Below are 18324 nucleotides of genomic sequence, written 5' to 3' on the forward strand. Positions count from 1 at the left end.
CCTGATCATCACACACTTATACTCGTCAGATCGATTGGGTAAGAGTGTGTGGAGACCTCTGGTCTTACGTAACGCCAACACATCCTCTCTGTTTGAGTCTGAATGCTACGTTTCCGGGTCAGAAATGTGGATTTATTTTTTATTCCAGCAGGCAGTGAACCGTCCAGAGAAGAGGGCAGAGCGGAGCATGTGTCTGTCTCAGGAATAGCCTCGGTAAAAAAACAGAGAGAGAGACTCGAGTTCACTAGTTAAAGGCTCCTCGACCGCCCAGCATCCTTCCTCTGAGGGAAGAAGATGGAGAGACAAACGGAGGAATTAGAGAAAGATTGAGTTAAGGTGTGGAGGGAGAGGAAGAAGGTGGCTTGATAGACGGGGGGGAGAAGGAGTAAAGGAGGGGGCGGATTGAAGGATGGAGGAGAGAAAGAAGGAGAGAGAGTGAGAGATGGCCATTAGCTGTGCAGCTCTGCAGGCAGGAGGAGAAGGAAATGAAGAAAGTGGAAGAGAGAGAGAGAGAGAGACGAGAGAGGGAAAAGGTCAGAGAGAAAGCAATCTGTAAAACGTAGAAGAGAGACACAGAGGTGGGGGGAGAATGAAACATACAGGGAGGAACGATAGAGAAGGGAAGGAAGGAAGGAAGGAAGGAAAGAGGAAGAGCAAAATAGACAGCTCAAAGAGGAGAGATGAGAGACAAAAGATGAAAAACAGAGGAGAGAAAGACGGGGAAGAATCAGAGAGCGAAAGGAACAAAGAGAGGTGAGAGAATAAGGGGAGAGAAGAAAGGGGATAAACAAAGGTAACGTTTTAGAGCGAGTGGGAGGCATGGAAGCAAAAAATAAAAAAGGGGGAGGAGAGAGAGAGAGAGAAAAAAAACACGGGGGTTCACAAGAAGAGAGAAAACCGACTGAGAGCGAAATGAAAGAGGGAGATGCGAGAGTAGGTGGGAGACAAGGGAAAACCGGAGAAGAGAGGGAGGATGAGAAAGATGAAAGCACGAGGAGGAGGGGAGAGAGAGAGAGAGAGAGAGAGAGAGAGAGAGAGAGAGAGAAAAGTGGCAAACAGATAAATAACCAGCTTACTGGGATTACCAAGTGACTGACACACAATTTTCCAGAGCCAATATGACGCGGCAGTGATAGCTCTTAACCCACATAAACCTGAAAGCAGTCCAAGATGTCCTCCGGTATTTACTGTTGTCACTGTGTCCCGCTGCTCTGAGGATACGTGTGTGTGTGTGTGTGTGTGTGTGTGTGTGTGTGTGTGTGTGTGTCACACAAATCAGGAAGCTGTTTAACACGTTTCGAAGCCAAAATAAATAACAAATACAATAGAAGTACGTGGACGTTATAACTGCAGGAGTTTGAGGGGAAATATTACATCATTCATTATTAAAAATAGTTAATGAAAGTTGTGCAACTTCAAAGAGAAACGACAACAATCTAAATACGTTCATGGCTCTCCTGTAACACAAGACAAATCAAAGCAACTCATTCACTGCACCGACACACACACACACACACACACACACACACACACACACTACAACATATTTTACCCTCTAATGAACTTCAACAACAAACAAAACCCTACAATGGTGGAGGGGGGAGGGGGAGGGGGGGGGGGGGGGGGGGGGGACAGGGCGAGTGAGAGGAGGCGGGCTAACGTAAGGAGTGGGCCTATAATTGGAAAAATGTGAAAAATGAAGTGTCAGTTTGGTCAATAGAGGGCAAAGGTCACAGAAGCAGGAGCCCAAACTCGGCACAGAGCACGCTCATTAGAGCGACCAATCAGATCTCGCCTGGCCGCCCCAGACCATTAGTCATCAGAGGTGGAGGCGTGAGCGCGCACGCACACACACACACACACACACACACTGCTTTGTCTTCCCACTGTAATTTCACTCTCTCTTATCATCTGTCTGCCTTTTTATTTTTGTCTCACCTCTCAGTCCCTTAGCGCCTTGGTGAGAACAGAGGACAGACAGAGTGTGTGTGTGTGTGTGTGTGTGAGTGTGTGTGTGCGCGTGTGTGTGTGTGTAAGATACAGAAAGAGAGAGGATGAGACGTGAGTGTGAGACGGACAGGGAGACAAAGAGAGACAGTGTGTGTGTGTGTGTGTGTGTGTGTGTGTGTTGACTGTATAAATGGCTGCTCATCGGAGTGGAAGCCATGGCGGCGCTCTCTGCTCCGCCCCGGCTCTGCCTCCTGGCACTGGCAACCCTGCAAACTGCTCGCCTTGACATCGCCTTCAATAATATATGAAGTTGCTTCTTTTCTCTTTTTTTTTTTGCCTACAGTTTGTCTGCAACGCCACCTCGTCCACCGCCAGACCCATCCTCCCTCTGCTGCCACTCACACACACACACACACACACACACACACACACACATATTCTTAGAATGCATCCAGCAGTGTTCTGTGTGGACGCATGTGTTACACGCTTTAATTCTGAGGGTAAACAATCAGGAATCAAATAAATCTGATTTTATTCTCTGCACATTCTGTGCACGTTTAGCACCAATTCCTCCCCGGAGCTTTTTAGTCTGAGTTCAGACCGTTGATGCATGCAACATGTAGTAACGCCTGCAGAGCCTCAAATGCAGGAAGAAAAGCCGCTCTCTTTAAAGACCTTCATTTCCTTCAAACACGAATATCGCCATCACCGTCGTGTGACGAGGAGATCACATGACAACAAGAAGAGAGGCAGAGATCTCTGCACGCTGAGTCGTTTCATCCGTAACATGAGCCGCGAGCGCACAAACACAAACCAACAGATGCAGAGCGGACTCGAGGTATCTACCACACCGTGTCTGCTCTACCGACGTGTCCCCGAGCAAGACAACCAAAGCCTGCCCGGTCCAGAGGAGCTCTTATATAGCTGACTGTGACCTCTGACCTCTCTGTGAGTTACTAACACATCCTGAATAGGCCGGTCAAACCTCTCCTGACACATATACATGACCTCGGCCTACATGTGCTGTCTCCTGTCCTCCGCTCGCCCAGCTGATCAACGAGGAAGAGAACGTCTCTTACCCTGCTCGCTGCTGTTGTCTCCGCTGTGCGATGTGTGTCCGCCGCTGGACGGTCCCGGCGTTCCTCCGGAGCGCGTGGACGCCGTGTCGTCATGATCTCTGTTCCAGGACGTCTGTCGCAGAGAAAGAGAGAGAGAGAGAGAGAGAGAGAGAGAGAGAGAGAGGGAGAGAGAGAGAGAGAGAGAGGGGACGAAGAGATCCGTTAATATTCTGTCAGTTTGCTTGTGTTTTTCTTCTTTTCAAAACTTCTGTCTACGTCTATACTGTACGTTACGTGGGAGAAAGTCTGCACACATACGCAGAAACACAGCTCAGTCACGCAGTGTGTGTGTGTGTGTGTGTGTGTGAGAGAGAGAGAATGAGGATTATGGGGGCTCAAAGTAGAGAAAAGGCCCAGACGAATAGCGAAACATGTTGTATTAGTTCCCAGCTTTCTGAGGCATGCAATCCACGGCCGCCTCCATTTGGCTCAAACCACTAGCAGATGAAAATACAAAACAGCTACGACTCAAGATAGGCCGCGGCGAGCGCCAGGGAGTGATGTCATCCCAGCAGAGAGAGAGAGAGAGAGAGAGGTAAATAACTCAAACTATTGCTACATAAATATAAATCCTCTGTTTTGTCCAAAAATTAAACAAAAAGCTGGATGACCGATCCTACTAATGTAGATTTAAATTTCACTTCGGGAGGCAGAGCCAAGACCGAGAACATAACCAAATAAGCTGAAGTTTTCCACCACAATCTTTCCTTAAAAAAAAAAAGACCACATGACCGACCAAACGCTAAACTTTATGTAGACAAACGAACGAGTTGAGGTAGAGTAGAAGTTCACTCCTCACTGCAGGACGTCAAGAAAAACAGCAGATGAACACGAGCAGCTGACGAGACAAAAGACACTCAGGAGACCCGGTTTATATATAGCAAGAGGTGTGTGTGTGTGTGTGTGTGTGTGTGTGCATGTGTGTGTGTGTGTGTGTGTGTGTGTGAAGGCCAGATGAGTGTCAGCTGCACAAGAGCAAATGGTCCAGACAGAAGGATAAAAGGAAGACACACACACACACACACACAGGTAAGCAGACGTCACGCTCAAACACACACACACACACACACACACACACACACACACACACACACACACACACACACACACAGTCAGACATGTTAAGTTCCCTCACACACACAGAGAAGTAGATATACATAACACACACACACACACACACACACACATGAAGCCGCTACATGATGTTCCCTCTTATCTCTCATAACCTCTGAAAAGCAACATTAGCACCGAGGACAGCAGAGCAACAAAGATCATATGAAGCTATAGCTTTCACAAGCAAACACACACACACACACACACAGGTAAGTAGACGTCACACACACACACAGAGACACCACGCAGTCTTTGCTTTTGCCAAATCAAATGGAGCAGACATGGAGGGGGAAGTGTGCCGTTTGCGTCGTGCTTTTAAGGACGGCGTGATGAAATGAGCGATAGAAGCCCAGATGGAGGCCGGAGAGGAGAACACACCGGGGAACAACTGGTTTCAATCGGGAAACTACGAGCAGCGCCGACTCTGCGAGGAGTTGTGAAAGATAAAAAAGGAGCAGGCATTAATTCATGACACGGGGTTTGTTTTAAAACAAAATGTAGAAGGAGTAAAATAACAGAAAAGAATACACAAGTCAGCAAATTCAACACATTTGGGGTTTATTAGAGCCCGTTTGAAGTTCCTGGGCTATGAAATTATAATCCAAGTGCTTACACGGACGATATAATCGCTGTTTTCTAAATTAGGCTCTGAGGCTTTGCAATAAAGAGGAAAGTCACTGCACAAAGACGGAGATAAAGGTTGATTTTAAAGGGGATAAGAGACCCCCCCACACTTCTTACAGATTCTTTATTGCAGACCGTAGAGCGCTGCAGAATGAAACACCCGTGCATGACCGAGTGACTCCAGAGAACATCAGAAGTGAGGTAATCCAGAACACATGCTCGGCACGCAAACAGTTAACTCCGGCTTCTGCCAGCTCCTCCAAAAAAAAAAAGAAAGTGCAGCTTTTAAAAAATGAGCTCGACTTGTTTATTCAGAGCTCTGTGAAAAAAAAAAAAAAAAAAGAATAGCACAGAACCCTGAGGGACGTCGAACGGCGAATATTCAAAAAAACCCAAGAGCCTCGGCTCGCCCAAAAAAGAGAAAAAATGTTTTTTCATTTTCTTTTTGTGTTTAATTCTGTAACAAATTCCACTTGAAAATATAATTAGAAAGTGCAGGGGGAAACGGCAAACTACTGCATTAGCTGTAATTGAACAAAAGAGCGCTTTGCCTGCTGGGAGGTGGCCCGCCGAGGCCCCATGGGAAAGGGGGCGGGGCCAGGGCCTGGTGGCATCTCCGCGGGGACGGTGGAGTTTATTTATAATCACAGGCCGCCTCTTGGACGGGAACAGGGCCCCGGCTCTGATCTAACACTCAATTAATACACACACGGCTGAGATCACACAACACACACACATGCTAGCGCACACAGGTCACACAGCATGCACGCACACACACTAAAACACTTTAAAGCCTGTACACACACCTTTTATCTACCTTATGCAAACACGCAGCGCCTCACACACCTTGACCACAAGACACACACACACACACACACACAAACACACCCTGTGCCAACAAGACAACGTGGAGGTCCAACTGCAAAAACATGGGGTGTGTAAATGCACAAGATGGAGAGATGCACGAACAGAAAGCTGGAGGAGAGCCGTCCGTCTGCACGCCTGATTTATTCTATGTTCCCTTAATGAGCAGCCATGCTCTCTCTCTCTCTCTCTCTCTCTCTCTCTCTCTCTCTCTCTCTCTCTCTCTCTCTCCTGTGCGGGATGAAGATTAGTTCGATGCCTAATTGTTTAGTAAATTCAATTTTCCCCATTCTATCCTGCCTTAGCTTTAGCTAAAGTTCTTAAATCTGCCGCCGCCAAAGCCGAGGGAACCCTTGCTTGTGAGCCGTGCATACCTTTTTTTTTTTTCATTACCATTTTTTTTTTTCTCTTCCACCACCCTAATTCGCCATGAAAAGATTTTCCTTGCTGGAAATTCTGATTCCGCTATGATCGGTGATGCATTCCAATCCAATGCATTCTCATTGTGCAGGCGACTAAGATGCTTCCCTCTCTCGCTGTGCCAGGCCCCCACATCACACAAGCGCTCATGCAAGAAATGTTGCCTTGCCAATTCATTTGCAATAATAAAGAAAATGGTTAAGGTTGTTGTGCTTTGCACCCCCCCCCCTCCTCCTCCTCCTCTCCCCCCGTCCCTCACCCCTCTCTCCTCTCTCTGAAATATCTTTTGTGATGATATGGATATTTACTTCTCACTCCGTGCCAGCGAGCGTGCAGGAATAATCGTATGTGCATACTTAGCGGCGCAGACACAAATATCCAAATACCTCCCCCCCCCCCCACACACACACACACACACACACACACACACACTCTTCAGTGGCGGTACATCTGAATCAAAGATGACAAGCCGGGCTACTCCATCCCCCAGAATGCTTTGGTGCATATGTTCTCCAGCAGGTTGTTTTTCTTTAACACCGTTTTTGACCTTTTGCTGGGCAGCACTGCTTCCTCAGGTCTGAAATGCGTGAGAATGCCATGTGTTGCAGCGGCGAGATTGGCCCTGGACACATTCTCCCACTCAGCTGGTGGAGAAGCTGTGAGTGAGGTGGGGGGGGGGGGGGGGGGGGGCTATTGTAAAACCTCTTGTTTACTTTGCTTTCCACTGTGATAGATAAAGCAGGATCTGCCTCTCTGATAACCGGCCAGGCAACTACGTCCGCTCTCTCTCCTCCTCCCCTTCGCTGCAATATCTGTGCTTCAGAGAAGAGGGGCTGGTAATGGTATGCGTGGTGCAAAAAAAAAAAAGGGGGGAGTGAGAGAGCAAAAGACCCTCCCTCCCTCCCTCCCTCCCATTCTGTTCTGCACTCCCCCCTTCCTCCCCAAACTCTCCACAATAGACAAAGAAAGAAGAAATAACCTTATAATTGCTGAAGGGGGTGAGGGAGAAGAACTGGATTTGGTCTCTTGAGTAGGTTAAGTGTGCTACGTTGAATAGCCGTCAGGTACTCCTTCAATCGGCTCTTTAAACCGCCGGGTTAACCTCGTGGAGACGAGCACAGATAATTACACGTTTGAGATAATTACCAGAGCTTTCAACGTCCGTTTAGATGACACTCACGGAAACTGACAAAGTGATTTTCTTCCTTTTCTCCGTGGCCTCTTGCCACTTCAGCTCTCGCTGCTTTTGTTTACCCCCTCTATGAGTCCAAACACAAACATTAGCTGGAGAGCTCTCAAAGCATATTTCCCTTTTATTCAGCTGCGAATGAAAAAAAAAAAAACAGGCGGGCGTTAATTTGTTAATGACACGTTTTAGCTGCGTTGTTCCTGCGTTAGCCTAGCCTAGCTCAAACAGCACGGGGATGTTCTCGGCGGGTCCCTTGGAGACGGTGGCCCATTGTCAGGGGCTCGCAGGGGGTTTAAAGGGGGGAGAGGAACTTTCCATTAGCTAAGTACACATGTGTTAAGCCAGGTTATTGTTTACTTAGCCAAAGAAACCACAGCAGGCCTCGGGGACGGACATGGCCGCCCATCACAAGTAACACGAGACGCAAGCCAGGAACTTTATTTGCAGTTGGGATTTTGTGGGAGAATCGTTTTTCAACAAGAGTTTCCAGAAATATGATTTTAAAAAACAACTCATGGAAAAGAAAGTTTGAAAATGTCTAAAAACGTGTAAAAGAGAAGCTGCTGACGCTCTCGTTCTTTGAAGTCACCCCCCCGGCCTTGATTTGCTTAATCACAATCACCCCTACTTGCTATTCCACCACAATAATGAAGAGGCTAAGAAACACACGAGTCACGTGGTGTCGCCTCTTTGTGTCACTTGTTGAATCCTGAACAGCCGCCCTGCATTCACTCCCCGATGGAAAAAAGAAAAAGGGGAGGATGGGGGTGGTGGAGGGGGAGGGGGGGGGGTCAGGGGAAGGGAGGAGGGGGTGTAGAGGAGGGAGGGGGGGGGGGGGTCAAAACCTCTCCTCTATTCAACTACAAAAGCTGCTATTACCGACAATCGGCACCATGATTCAAAAGTTTGTGTTCCGGTCGTCGGCGTGCGACTGCAGGAGCGAGAGAGGAACTCGATACGTACTTCAACGAGAAGCCAATAGATTAGCGATAGTACTGATTAGGAAAAATATAGTGGCTGACCCCGGCGGTCAGGGTTTCCATTGAGTTTGGAGAGGAAGGGTGGGGGGGGGGTCACTCTTTGACCGCCATAGAGTTACCTAAACCAACACTGCTGGGTCCCTGTCTGACCTGGAAACCAGCACTTGTATGGCATCGTGGTGCCAATTGTTGTGGGGGGGGGGGGGGGGGGGGGGGGGGGGGGGGGGGGGGGTACGGCGATAGCGCTATCGAGAATAAATTCTTACACAGTGACCAACAGCACTAAGCTCACACAGGGCACAGGGTTTGTTTAGGAAGCATTTAGTTCCCAAATGTAGAGATGTCCCTTCAGATTGGAGGTTATTTATACACGATTTCAGTGTCAATAAAGCTCTTTATTATGGAAGAATACCTCCTGACTAATAGAACTCAACGGGTCAGCTGCTGAGCGCTTGTCACTTAAGACTCTCTCACATCCACAAACACACAAAAAAAAAAAGCCAGACGGAGAACTATTTTTTTATGGGAAAAATTCAATTATTTCCAGCCCCACTTCAGCCTGCACGGCTCAATCAAGTGGAGGAGCTCTCGAGACCCGGAGTGAGTCCTCAGCACCATTAGTAGTGTTCTGCTCTGCAGCAGAGAAAGAGAGAGAGCCCGGGCCCCTCGGAGTTCATTAGCAAATTGCCGCGGCCCCCCCCCCCTCTCGCGCTCTCTGTGCAATTAAAAAGGCAACTGTGCGAAAATGACGTACGACAGCGTGGAAATACCTCCCCGCTCCTTTTTAGACTGAGGTGAACATGTGCAGCGGAGCAAACAGAGGGACGCAATCAGCAGCACACAAGTAGTCCCTTCCACATTAAAAGTCACTCGTACTGTAACTCTACTGTGTCTTTTATGTTTATTTACAGCTGAACTCAAAGCAGGGATGTGTGGAAACGTGCTGCCAAAGAGAAGAAATGAGGGAAAAGGTGGTGGGAAGCTCTCTGGGGAAGCAGGCAGGGAAAGGGTTAAAGAAGTCCAACTGGTGCTAACCAGTCACTCCACTCACATAGCACCTGAGGGGGGGGGGGGGGGGGGGGCTGCATTTATCAGGCCAGTCTGAACACACACACACACACATATATGCATACACTTGTAGACAGATGCACACACACACACACACACACACACACACACACACACACACACACACACACACACAGGAGGGTGGACCCAAACTGGCTGGGCTGCATTCACAAGCCGACGCAGAGCCTCTGTGACTTCTTCACCTCTCAGCTCTGCTGTGCTTTTCTTCTGAGAGGGGCGCCCGGCGTCCCCCTCTCTCCGTACACTCGGCCTCGGCTAACAAAGCAAACGCAAAGACATGTAAAGAATATTCCAAACTGTTACGTGACGCAAGGGTGCGAATGCAGCAGAGAGAGTCAGCGTTGTTGGATTGTTGAGTTTAATAAATTCAAAGTATTTTTTTCTCCTCCTCCTCTCCTCGGCTACAGTCGCCTCACTGGAATAAATTGGTTTATGAATAAATGAGCCTGCTTTCTCCGTCTTGTTAACATTGTTCTTTTGTGCAAATTCTTTTTTTTTTTTTTTCAGTCCACTTCAACTTTATGCCCGAGGGCATATATTAAAAATACATATGGAAAGAGATAATGCACACACAAACGCAAATTCGTTCAGGATGTCACTGCCTAACAACCGCAGATAAGATGTCACACAAAAATAGCCCACAAAACTCCTAAAAAATATATATATATATATATTCAGCGGGCTAGTTAAGTTATGAAGAGCACTGCCATTAATATATTCAGCTGTGAGAGGCATGCACCCTCTGTTTGGATATGCCCATTTACACACAGCCTCCACACTATCCCACCACAGCAGCCCGTCCCTCATTTTACACATCTGTCAAAAAGCCCCCCCCCCCCCCCCCCGCGCTGCAATGCAAACTACGCCTGTAGGTCATAGTATTCTGTCACATCAGCGTAAACACAAGCTTGTGTGGTTTGGCCCTGAATCGGCTGCATCTAAAGGGTCCGTCGCTGCATTAAAAGATATATAGGCCACGTCTTCATCTTACAGTCAATTAAAGATCTGCATCAGAGCCTCCAGCACAACATGGTTTTCCTCATATACCTGGAAACCCAAGGGGTTTAACACACTCTCTGTTTCCATATAGCATAAGGCTTCATTCCATGTCCTGACCTATCTATAATAATAAAAAAGAAAAGAAAGAGAGACAAGTGAATCCCTGAGAGGATACAAGGAGCCGTTCAAAGAGACACTTAAATGCACAAGTGGCGTCTGTGTTATTTAATTCTGCTCCTGGATTAAATGAAGTATAATCTTCCGGGTGATCTTTCTCATTTCCATAATCAGACATAAGGGCTTGGGTGGAGAAGGTGGAGGGAAAGGGGGGGGGGGGGCTACCCAGTCCGCTCCCAGTCCTGCCATTCAGCCCAGAACATAAAAGCCGGTGGCTGCCTCTCTCTCTACTCAGACCAGCCACTCAACCATATGGAAGTCCGCGGATTTAAATTATTTAGCCTAATCGCTTCATTACTTTTTATGTCGGACTATCCAACTAATCCCTTTAATTTGGCCACTTGATTTTTTCCCCCTCGTCGGTATCCGTAGCCGCTCCTCTCATGCGCTCTTAAAACTCTGGATGGAGTTTTAACTTATTGGTCTCACAGTCTGCAGCTCCGTCTCGAGCGACTCGAGCTATTAATGGCCGACAAAAAAAAAAAAATCCAGATTTGCATAATTCTAATCATCGGTTGCTGTTATCATTATTTAACGGCAGCGTGTATGGACCATTAGGGTCATGCCTGTGTGCGCGCGCACTACAATGTCCCCGGAGTGCCAGCAGTCAGTGGAGCACATAATGAAGGCCGCGGTTATCTCTTGATATCGGCACAAAAGGGGGAAAACACTCCCTAATCTACCTTTAATACCCGCTGCTGCTGCTTCTTCTTCTGCGGCTCTCAGAGAAGAAACCTTCTGAGCGCGAGAGGACAGGAAGAGAAGAAGCGCAGGGGTCTCGATAAGCAATGTGCACTCATGTCTGAGGAAAAATACTGACAAGACGCGTAATGAACCGTGAACTCCACAGTGGAGAAACCGAAGGACGGCACCTCGGCCCCGCAGTCTGCAGACCCATCCTCCTCCTCCTCCTCCTCCTCCTGCGCTCTGCCGGGCTGCAGACAAACAGAGGAGCCGAGGACCGGGGTGTGTTTTTTTTCTCTCCACCCCGCTTTTAGTGGCACAAAAACGGCGAGAAAAAATGGAGAGAGGCGCTAAATTAAAATGGACACGAAGCAGGTCAAGTTTGTGGCGATGCCTTTTCTTTTTTCTTTTTTTTTACCGAGCTAATCTCCCCGGGTCGGTTCCGGGTTCAAGTCTTTAATGGGGCAATAATAGCAACATTATTCAGAGAGAAATTTTCATTCCGATGGACGGAATGTAAAACGGCCTTAATCATATGCAAATAGCAGAGTAGTGACCCAGAATAGCTGAATAGCCAGCAGGGAGAGCACGAGCGCGCGCGCACACGCGCACACACACACACACACACACACACACACACACACACACACACACACACACACACATTGACAGACAGAGAGAGATGTACCTGATCAAGGGCCACCGATGATCTCGTGATTTCCTCGCTGTCGGATTTGGACCCGGCCTCCCTGTCGTCTATGACCAGGTCGATGGGCATCTTGCCCTTCAAGCAGCTGATGTACCGGTGACAGAAATTATCACACAGCTCGTGGACCTTCAGAGAGAGAGGAAGGAAGACATCATCATCACACACACATAAATGACAGCCTTTGACATGCAGAAGAGCCCCGGAGAGCTTTGTATTGGGGGGGGGGGGGGGGGGGGGGTCACAGCCCAGTTGTTGCATCTAAAATATATTTTAGTGAACACGAGGCTTGACTGATCACTGGCAAAGTGATCAGTCACAGTCTGCTTAGGCGCTGTGATAAATTATGAGTCTAAATATGTTCAAAAGCTCTAGTTTTGCATTCTTCCCCTTTGCTCTGACATTATAAAAGATCCTTCCGGACCAGGTGAGTCCAGGTCCCGAGCTGCGCCGCATAGCCAACGCTGCTCCATCCGGGCTTTTGTAATAGCAACTTTAAAATATATATATATATATATTTTATATATATATTCTCTACTCTCAAATAGAGATATCTTTGAAAATTGACAGCGACACGAGGGCTCAGGGGCTCCAACGCACTCAACACGTCCGTGTTAATGCCCCGGGTATAGTGGCCATTAGAGGAGGGCGACCCGCTTGACTGACATTTAAGGTAAACTGTTTAATTCCGTCCACTTATTACATTATCACTGCCAATGTGGCGCATCGAGGAGCTGAACAAATGTCAGAGGGGCAGAAAAACACAGCAGAAAGCGGCTTAAACTGGATTTATATTTAGCAGTGAACAGTTTACAGCCTCTTATTTACAGCACGTGGTCGCGTCACGTTTTAATAAAGCAACAAACTTTCAACAGCTTTGATAATGTTCCACAGTGTGAGGTTAAAGTGGACTTTACGGGCTCCCGTAGTCCATCTGACGCGCAGACAAATCAGAGTTTTTACACCCACTGCTGCCTCTCCCTCTCCACAGATGGCAGCCGGCGGCCTCTCTGCCCTCCATAAAGAAATCCTCCCAAAAGTTCGCTATATGTTTCAACCTTGCGTGTGATTTGTGCCAGCATTAAACTTCATTAAAGCACGCGGGGAGAGTTTTGGGGCACAGAGAGATATCCGTTCCAGTTGTAACAGCTTGCGTCGTGATTAAACGCGGAAGAGAAAACGGCCCCATGATTGATTTTGACGCTAATTATAACCGACGAGCAAAAAAATACTTCTTCTTTTCTTTCTTTTTTGCAAACACAGCCCATAGGTCTGAAAAAGTGGCACAGAAAATGAAAGAAGAAGAAGAATATTACCTTCTCCAGCTCCAGAAGATGAAATCGTAAAACTTGAATGGCTTGAATCATCTGAAAAATTAAAATAACAATAAAAAGAATTAGAGCTCACATCTCTTGATATTAAACAGGCCACGTTTTGATCTCAATACAAGGAAAATAATATTCATGTGAATGGGTTTTTATGTGGGACTGATATTAAACCGTGGACGTTATTGCAGTGCGGAGAGCAGACATGCAGGAGTCAGAGAGCTGTTCGGCAGCAACTAGTGAGGAAGACGTCGCTCTCATCGTCACGTTCACAGCAGCAGCACTGTACGAAGTGGAGAAGTTTGGAGTTCAGAGGGTCGCGTCAGCTGCCTGACAAGCGGCCCTTCATCAGGGGGGGGGTATCAAAAGTCCCCCAAAAATCACCTCCAATCCTGCTCTGACTCTTCAGCACCACGTGGCTCTCTGACTCACACATGTACATAAACATGCAAACAATACACTCAGAGCAGGAAATGTCACTTTCCATATAAATATATTAATTTATAATGTATCTTACCAGATTATCCAATTCTGGATTTGATGAAAATAAAGGTTTTTCTGCCCGAATCTAAAAGAAATAAACACAAACTATATTAATATAGAGGAAAGTTTCAAAATGCTTCAAACCATGCAAGTGGTGACAAAATGGTGCATTAATTCCTACTTTACACAGTCAACATACTAGATGAAATTAAAACATTTTGATTATGTTTTTTATTTATTTATTAGTGAATGGCATTTTATTTTCTCTCAACTTTACGCACAAACGGCACGAGCTGCGAACTGTAACACAACACTTTTCTGACCTGTTTTGCAAACACCGCTATGTCCTCATTGAAGGATTCCGATGAACAGACGTCTCCTCCCGCCACCCCGGGCTCTCTGGGGGTGCACGTCGCTAATTCACATTTCTCAAAAATCAGTGCAAGCAGGGGGAACAGGGGGTGCCTGGAAACACACACACACACACACACACACACACACACACACACACACACACAATAGCAAATGTCACCAGAGAGAACAGCGCGCGGGGTCAAGACCACTGCGGGCTTAGATTTAGCCAGCCATGCTACTCCTCTACAACTCGCCCGTGGGGACCGCTGCTGCTGCTGCTGCTGCCGCGCTATTATATTATGCAGAGGCTCGGAGAAGGGCTGCAAACAGCGGGCAGACTTCTGTGATTAAATCTAGGCGCGCCTAATAGCATAAAAGCTTTAGAGTCAGTCAAACAATTCCTCGCACAGGTCTCCCTTTGGATCCCAGGCGTGCACGCACGCGTGTGTGTGTGTGTGTTTGGCGAGAGCCTCTGAAGCTGCGCACATTTGTTGATTATTTATTGTTTAAGTCGTCGGGGTAAATACGCGCAGACTGGTAATGTGCTGCAAGTTGTGTCAGTCTGGCGTGAGATGAGGAGAAAGTGTTACAGTGAACACAGCATGCTTACAATTTGTATTTTTTAATTAACTCCTGTAAATTAATAAACGACATGCATATGTGAGATCTTCTTTAAACGTGACATTTTTTAATTTTGCTGGCACATTAAACACAATTAATTAAAATGGCTAAAAGAGTAATTTTACACATAAATGATGAAACTTTAAAAATTCATTAAGCAAGTTAAATTCTAAAACAATATTAAGGTCTAATTAAAGTGGACTTTGTCTTATAATTATAATATTTTATCATACAACAGTCAAAATACATTTTTTCCAGTGACTTAAATAGCAGGACATGTGTGAGATATACTCCATAAGTAAACTATGTATTTAATATTTGTTCACCAGCAGAAACGAAGTGACAAACAATTCTTAACTGTGCAAAAACACAAAGGAAGCAGCCCTTCTCCTCCCCAGTGCCTCTGCAGCACTCTGGGCTGCGTCCCGGGCACTGAGCCGGTGCTTATCCCACTCTCCCCCCTCCAGGCCTGGATGCACGCCTGCCCGCCACAGAGCGAGTTTTTTTTCCCTTCCTCGCGAGGGACCGAGGGCTCGCACCTACCCGTATATAGCGTCTTTATCTCTCTTGAGAGCGTCGTTAACAGAGGAGCCCATACTGGGAGGCATGGTGTTGGTGTGGGCGGTGTGCGGATACTGGTGGGAGTGCAGCTGGGGCCCGTGGTTGAGGTGCACCGCCTGCATGGACCGGGCGCCGTGCGGGTCTCCGTACATGGTGGTCGGGATGCCCACCCCGTCCATCCCGTAGTGGGGCAAGTCTTCGTACTGCACACAACAAACAGTCCGCCGTGGATAAACATGCACAGCAATACGGTCAGAAGTCGAAACCACAAGTCAGGAAACAGGTTTTAAAAGTAGCAGAAAACAAAGTCGAAGTCAAAATCTGGCAACAGGGAGACATAGTTTCATGAATATCCAAAACAAGTCGACATTGTTTCAACATTGTTCTTAATTCAAAGAGATTTCCTGACACTGGTGAAGCGAGCTTTTCTTTTCAACACACTGACCCTCGTGACACAAAACCAGAGGAATAAATCCACCACAGTGGTTTGATTTTTTACTCTCTTACAATAAAACAGCTTTTTAAAGACGGAAGTATAAATGAAGTTTATCAGGAGATTGTTCATGGGAACAAAAAACTGTTCTTAAGAGAAAGCTTTTCAACTTACTCACAGTGACTATTACAGCTCAAATAAATATAAATGATTCAATATATTCATAAAATACTGCGAGTCCAAAAAGGTTCAGCTTCATAGCTAGTTATTATTATTATAATAATTATTGTTGTTATTACTGTTATTATCATTAACCAGGCTTGGTTTTCACACCAGCAGTCGGTTTACTGTGTACAACGTCTTAAACTTGTTAATTGCAGTGTTTCCTAATTTTAAAGGCTCATAATTGTGCAGCATGTCATTACCCATCAGGCACTCTGTGATTAGCGCATGCAGCAAACGCAAGTTAGCGCGTGTTGTGTGTTTTATTTTTCAGACAATATTTAACAAGAAGTGGACATTCAAAACTTTTGTTCTTCACGTGTCCAGTTTGAAGTTAAATAACGTGTTTGTGTCTTTACGCAGTAGTCTAGTGGTTCTTATTAAACTCTGCCAGTTTGTTAAAATGCAGAAATGTTGATTCGAGTACGATTGTTTTTATTTTAAATGGGCTAAATAAAAGCTGTATTGGAGGTTGGCTTCTTTACCAGATCTTGAATTATTGATAGTGCCCTCTAGAAGTGCCGAGGAAAAGAGTTTAAAAAAGCATTATCACTTAAATCAGAGCATTTTAGACCCCAAAGGCAAAGAGGTGCAAACCCCAGCGTGGTGCAGCCGCGGTGCCAAACTAAGCGGCTCAACGTGTCCAGCGTGTCCCAACATCTCGGCTTTTTACACCGTTTAGTGTCCGCGTGAAGATCCAAGCCGGCTGCTCCGGAGCAAGTGTCTGAGTCAAAGCGTTCGTCGTCGCCTCAGTACTAAAAAGAACAAACTGGCATTGTGCTAATATCACAGGCTGTCGGACGTTTTGTAAAGTGATTTTTGTTTTGTTCAAAAACGCTCCGCTCAATATGAAAATCTAGTCCGAGCAGAAATGTGTAGATTTGTTTTTTGCCTCTCTGCCCTCCCCCACTTCGCTTCCAGTAACTGGCCCTGTCATAACTAATCTGAAAAACATAGCCGATGTGAGATATGATCACGCTTCCAATGTCCCTCAGCGGGGCCCGGTTTGCGGAGTGCGGCCGTGCGTAATGCCGTGCCAAAGAAAGACGCCACAACAAAAAGAATAGTGTCTCCATGTGTCAGGGAAGACGACAGAAAACTTTCGCCGCGAGTGTGTGCGTCCGTGCGGGTCTAGTGTGTCATTAAGCCACGTTACAGTGCAGGATTGCGTTCAGGCACGGCAGACTTAGAGAAACTTTTTTTTTTAGGTGGGTTAGGGATCGTCCTACGTACCCGTTGCGCCATAACCCTCCTCACTCCCTGGTCGTCCTTTCAGCTTAGATAAATCCCCTCTGAGGCCAGGGTGGAGACGAAGTGAAGAAAGAAAATCCAAATAAATGGGGGAAGATGTTTCAGCCCAAAATCCTGTGTGCCTCTTTTGGTTTTTCTCCGGTGCAGCCAGCCCCCGCTTCTCTGCGCAAGTTTAGCCCAGGCGCGGTGAATAGGTCCTCGGCTATCCTCGAGGGCAGCGGCGCCAGGCTCCTTTTTTTTCTCCCCCAAAAATACAAAAAAATACAACCAGGGTGAAAAATAAAATAGCCCCCTCAAACAAAACTGGCGACTCTCATGGCTCGCTGCCACTCCGCTTGTCAGTCACAACGCGAGGGCTTGTCAAAAGTACCGGATGAATGATGGTCCGACGCGCGTCTCCACGGGACCGGCACCACCTAAACGTTAACGGTCACAATCACGGGTAAAAAATGAAGCAGCTTCTCCTCTCGCTTTCTTTGATCACTCTCGGCTCCCGGCTTGATTTTCTTATGCAAAAGCGTCTAGAGGAGATCAAGAGGAGGTGGGGTGATAATTCTGGCTTAGGCTTTTCTTAAAGGAGCCACGATCGATGCCGTGCGTGTGTGCGCATAGATGGCGTGTGTGTGCGCGCGTATGAGTCTGTGTGTGTATGCGCGAGCCGCCTTCTCTTTCCCCCCCTCCTCCGTTTGTGTACAATGGGGATGTGTGTGCTGAGCTGAGGAGGAGCGGAGGATCTGGACCAGACTGCCGAAACCCGGAAGTAGTGGTGGCCATAACAGGTCGCGTCTTACACAACGCGCCGGGCTGCAGCAAGTCGTGCGGAGAGGAGGGGGGGGAGAGAAAAGTGGGAGGACCCTACCGAGACCGCACCGCGAGCTGCAACGACGCGGGGGGATTGAAGCCGAGTGCCCACAGAGGTACCGCGGCATCCGAGTCCGGTTCTCAGAGAGACGGTTTAATCTTCAGTCCGGAGCCGTTTACTAAACCACCGGAACGTCTCTGATCTGGATCGACGCGTCCTGAACCCTGAATCCCGAATGCCTGCAAACACTTTGACTTACACCAGCGTCCCGCTCTGATGTTACCGGCAGGTATGTTATGAAGTTTCGACTGCATGGAACTTTGTGATTATTCACTTCTTTCATATAATACATAAGTTTA

At 47.2% G+C, this 18324-nt stretch overlaps 1 protein-coding gene across 1 annotated transcript; it reads right to left on the reverse strand.

Annotated features, from left to right (window-relative positions):
• Positions 1-1446: 1446 nt before the first annotated feature.
• Positions 1447-17705, reverse strand: LOC306702740 (homeobox protein Meis1; the record flags this gene model as incomplete). Its single annotated transcript, XM_079168409.1, has 8 exons — positions 17146-17705; positions 15240-15460; positions 14045-14186; positions 13756-13806; positions 13230-13280; positions 11896-12042; positions 3030-3141; positions 1447-1457 (listed from the first exon to the last, which is right to left on the reverse strand). Exons 1-8 carry the CDS (start codon positions 17155-17157, stop codon positions 1447-1449), a joined length of 747 nt encoding a protein of 248 aa, XP_079024535.1. The 5' UTR covers positions 17158-17705.
• Between the last annotated feature and the right edge of the window lie 619 nt (positions 17706-18324).

Source organism: Pholis gunnellus (assembly GCF_910591455.1).
Source record: "Pholis gunnellus genome assembly, chromosome: 11".
NCBI classification, from domain to species: domain Eukaryota; kingdom Metazoa; phylum Chordata; class Actinopteri; order Perciformes; family Pholidae; genus Pholis; species Pholis gunnellus.